Here is a 4,190-nt window from a genome sequence, read left to right on the forward strand (position 1 = left end):
AGCCTAATTAAAATTAATTAGACGTTGGCCCCTAAGGATAATCGAGCTCAATAGGACGAAGACCACTGAAAGTTGCACCAATTTCGCTCTATGATCCCGGTCGATGTCTAGGCAAGCTTTGTCCCTTTAAGTGATTAAAGGGAGACAGTCTCTGTTCGAGGAAAGTGGGTTTTAAGTGGGACCTTTGCTACATGCAACGTGACCCCTCCACTTACCTGGGAGCTTACCTGGTCGACTAGGTTATTAGACCGGATTGGAGGCTTAAGTGTACTCTTCAACTCAGTTAGGAGCTGTCTAGAATTTTTAGGGAAAACCTTAGAAATTGTTGGGTGATGCATGTGTTTGCTTTATTGTATTAGGGTGTTTGTGTAAAAATAAAAAAAATAAAATTCAAAGAAAAGCTACCCAAACTCCATGACTACCAGATCCGGAACTAGTTATCAACCAGACGAGCCTGAGTCCAGTCGTGGGATGGACCCTGACATCAGCTCAATCCTTAGAGAAATTAATGAGAAGCTAGGAAGGTTATGTATTCGAGTCGATGCCTTAGAAGAATACCAAGATAGGGGTAGTCCTTCCCAAGCCAATAACCCAAGAGAAAGAATTGATCACCCACTCTTTGATCGGAACCACCAACATGTCAATGACTATCCCAGGAATAGGCAAAACTTTGACAGAAATCACAATCGTCCACTAGATGACTATCCCAGAGAAAGGCCCCATCACAATGAAAGAGGTCGTGATCCTATAAATCAACCTCTTAATGATCACCGTGACATCGATGACCGTATACTTCGAAGTGTCAGGGTTGAGGCACCCAGCTTCGTAGGCCGCATGGATCCTCATGAGTATCTTGACTGGGAGTCAGATATGAATCATTATTTCGAATGGTACGACATGTCTGAAGAGCGAAAAATTCGATTTGCAAAAATGAGGCTTCTCGGTCAAGCCAAATATTATTGGCAGAATGTGGAACGTCTAATTTTACATAGGAGACAGGAACTCATCCGAACCTGGGATGAAATGAAGGATAAACTTAGGGAGAAATACCTTCCCACTTCCTATCAACAACGCCTTCTTGATCAATGGCAGACCTTGACCCAGGGAAACAAATCCGTCACTGACTACATCGCCAAGTTTGATGAGTATCTCATGCGATGTCATGTCAATGAGGATCCCTCTGTCACCCTTTCCCGATTTCGTGCCGGGTTAAGAAATGACATCCAACGAGAGCTTTTCATGCGAGAGGTCTATAGTCTAGAGCAGGCATATCAATTAGCTCAGGATTATGAGAGATTCCAAAGAATGCCAAACACTCGACCCAGTGAACCTAGAAACTCAAGTATACTAGGTCCTAGACCCGAACCACACCAAGTCCCCAGAACTAATCCAAATCCAACCTCAACCACCAGACCTCCATTAGTTGCTCCTCCACCCAGGAAAGAAGACCGAGGCAAAGGCATCCTGAATGAAGGACGTAGGGAGAGTAGCTCAAGGGGTAGATGTTTCAACTGTCATGGAATTGGACATTTTGCAAACCAGTGCCCTTCTCGTGCCCTACATATTGGAGAGATCGAAGAGGAACACCCTGGGGAAACTGTAGAAGACGAAGAAATTCACATAGCTGATCCCGAACTAGCCGAGGGATTCGATGAACCAAATTTCACTGAAGAAACTGAACCTGAAGTTAGGATAAATGTACTAAGATGTACCCTGACACAACCAAAGGAATGTGAAGATTGGCGAAGAATTACAATTTTTCATACCTACATAAACAATGGGAACAAGGTCTGTAAAATTATCATCGATAGTGGAAGTTGCATCAACGCAGTTTCCACTGATACAATTTCCAAGCTTGGACTTACACCCGTCGACCACCCCAGTCCCTACAAGGTCGCCTGGTTAGATACTTCATCCATACCTGTTAGATACCGTTGCAAGGTACCCATTAAGTTTCAATCCTACCAGGAAGAAATTTGGTGCGACGTTCTTCCTATGGACGTCGGAAGCATTATTTTAGGACGACCTTGGTTATTCGATCAAAATGCCACGCTTTTTGGTCGAACAAATACTTGCTCATTCATGCACAAAGGCAAGAAAATCACACTATACCCTTCACCACCAAAAAAGCCAAAGGATAGTAACCCAATAAAACCAAAAGAGGAAGAGCAACCCAAGGGATTACATTTGATCAACGCAAAAGAACTAGAAAGAGACATCAAAGAAAGCCCTTCTGTGTGGGTTTTAGCTGTTAAAGAAGTTAGTCTGAAAAAAACAAGCCCAATTCCAGAAGAAATGACTAATCTTCTTAAAGAATTTGAGGAACTCACCCCAGAGGAACTTCCTGATCAACTACCACCTATGAGGAACATACAGCACGCAATAGACCTAGTCCCTGGAGCGACCCTACCAAATGCCCCTCACTATCGGCTCAATCCTACTGAACATGCCGAGTTGAAACGTCAAGTCGAAGAACTCCTAAGAAAAGGATTCATTAGGGAGAGTTTAAGCCCATGTGCCGTACCTGCCCTTTTAACTCCAAAAAAAGATGGAACTTGGAGAATGTGTATTGATAGTCGGGCAATTAACAAGATCACAATACGATATCGATTTCCGATTCCCCGACTAGACGACATGCTAGATATGATCTCTGGATCGAATATATTTTCTAAAATTGATCTTAAAAGTGGTTACCATCAGGTTAGAATCAGACCAGGAGACGAGTGGAAGACCGCATTTAAAACCAAGGATGGACTATATGAGTGGTTAGTAATGCCGTTCGGTCTGTCAAATGCTCCCAGCACTTTCATGAGACTAATGACTCAAGTACTACGACCTTCATGGGAACATTTGTTGTTGTCTACTTTGATGACATCCTCATTTACAGTAAAACAAAGGAGGAACATCTAGACCATCTTCGGCAAGTTTTCCAGACGCTTAGATCCGAAAGCCTATTTATCAACCTTAAGAAATGTGAGTTTATGACTACACGTGTTACATTCTTAGGATTTGTTGTGACTCCAGATGGACTATCTGTGGATCCTGAAAAGGTGAGTGCAATCAAGAATTGGCCCGTACCCCAGAATGTGCATGAAGTAAGAAGTTTTCATGGGTTAGCCACCTTTTACCGTAGATTTATTAAGGGATTCAGCACGATCATGACACCAATTACAGATTGTATTCGTAAAGGAGCCTTTGAGTGGACTAAGGCTAGTAACCGTGCTTTTGAGGAGATAAAGACTTTAATGACCAGTGCACCTGTGTTACGACTTCCTGATTTTTCTAAAGTCTTTGAAGTCGCATGTGACGCATCAGGTGTAGGAATTGGTGGAGTCCTAAGTCAAGACAAACACCCTGTGGCCTATTTTAGTGAAAAACTAAATGAAACCAGGCGCAAATACTCCACCTACGATAAGGAATTTTATGCCATAATTCAAACTCTTAAATTTTGGAGGCACTACTTACTACCACAAGAATTCATTTTATATTCAGACCATGAAGCCCTCAGATTCCTTAGTTCACAAAAGAAATTAAATCCTAGACATGGCAAATGGGTTGAATTTTTATAATCATACACTTTTGTATTAAAACATCGTTCCGGTGTAGATAATCGAGCTGCTGACGCGTTATCTCGAAAGGCAAACCTGTTGTCAGTAGTCAGTGTTCAAGTCACTGGATTCGAAAAATTAAAAGAAGAATATGATAACTGTCCTGATTTTGGAAAAATCATGTCTGCTCTCCAACAAGGAACTTCGAAAGAGATAGATAAGTATTCCCTACAAGAGGGGTACCTTTTCCTGAATAATAAATTATGTGTCCCGCATACGTCTGTTCGAGATTTTTTAATTTGGGAATTACACGCTGGGGGATTGTCTGGTCATTTTGGGAAGGCCAAAACTATTGAAGCCGTAGAGCGTCAATTCTACTGGCCCAGTTTGAAGCGCGACGTTGCCAAAATTGTGGCTCAGTGTCGAATCTGTGCTGTTGCCAAACAGCAAAGACAGAATACGGGATTATACACTCCACTTCCAATACCTGAATATCCCTGGAAAGATGTCAGTATGGATTTTATTCTAGGATTACCACGGACTGCCAAGAGACATGACTCCATCTTTGTGGTTGTAGACAGATTTTCGAAAATGGCTCATTTCCTGCCCTGTTCCAAAACCTTCGATGCTTCTCAAGTTGCC

At 42.3% G+C, this 4,190-nt stretch overlaps 1 protein-coding gene across 1 annotated transcript; it reads left to right on the plus strand.

Annotated features, from left to right (window-relative positions):
* The first annotated feature begins 471 nt into the window (after nucleotides 1-471).
* On the plus strand, nucleotides 472-2,910 carry LOC149752843 (uncharacterized). Its single transcript, XM_089925632.1, has one exon. The coding sequence runs from the start codon at nucleotides 472-474 to the stop codon at nucleotides 2,908-2,910; it is 2,439 nt and encodes an 812-aa protein (XP_089781758.1).
* Nucleotides 2,911-4,190: the final 1,280 nt, after the last annotated feature.

Source organism: Phoenix dactylifera, chromosome 9 (assembly GCF_051530095.1).
Source record: "Phoenix dactylifera cultivar Ajwa chromosome 9, Ajwa_hap1_PhDact_Kaust_v1.1, whole genome shotgun sequence".
Classification (NCBI taxonomy): Eukaryota; Viridiplantae; Streptophyta; class Magnoliopsida; order Arecales; family Arecaceae; genus Phoenix; species Phoenix dactylifera.

Excerpts from the sequence above, each read along its gene's own strand:
- LOC149752843 (XM_089925632.1), top strand. The coding sequence starts at position 472 with ATGGACCCTGACATCAGCTCAATCCTTAGAGAAATTAATGAGAAGCTA.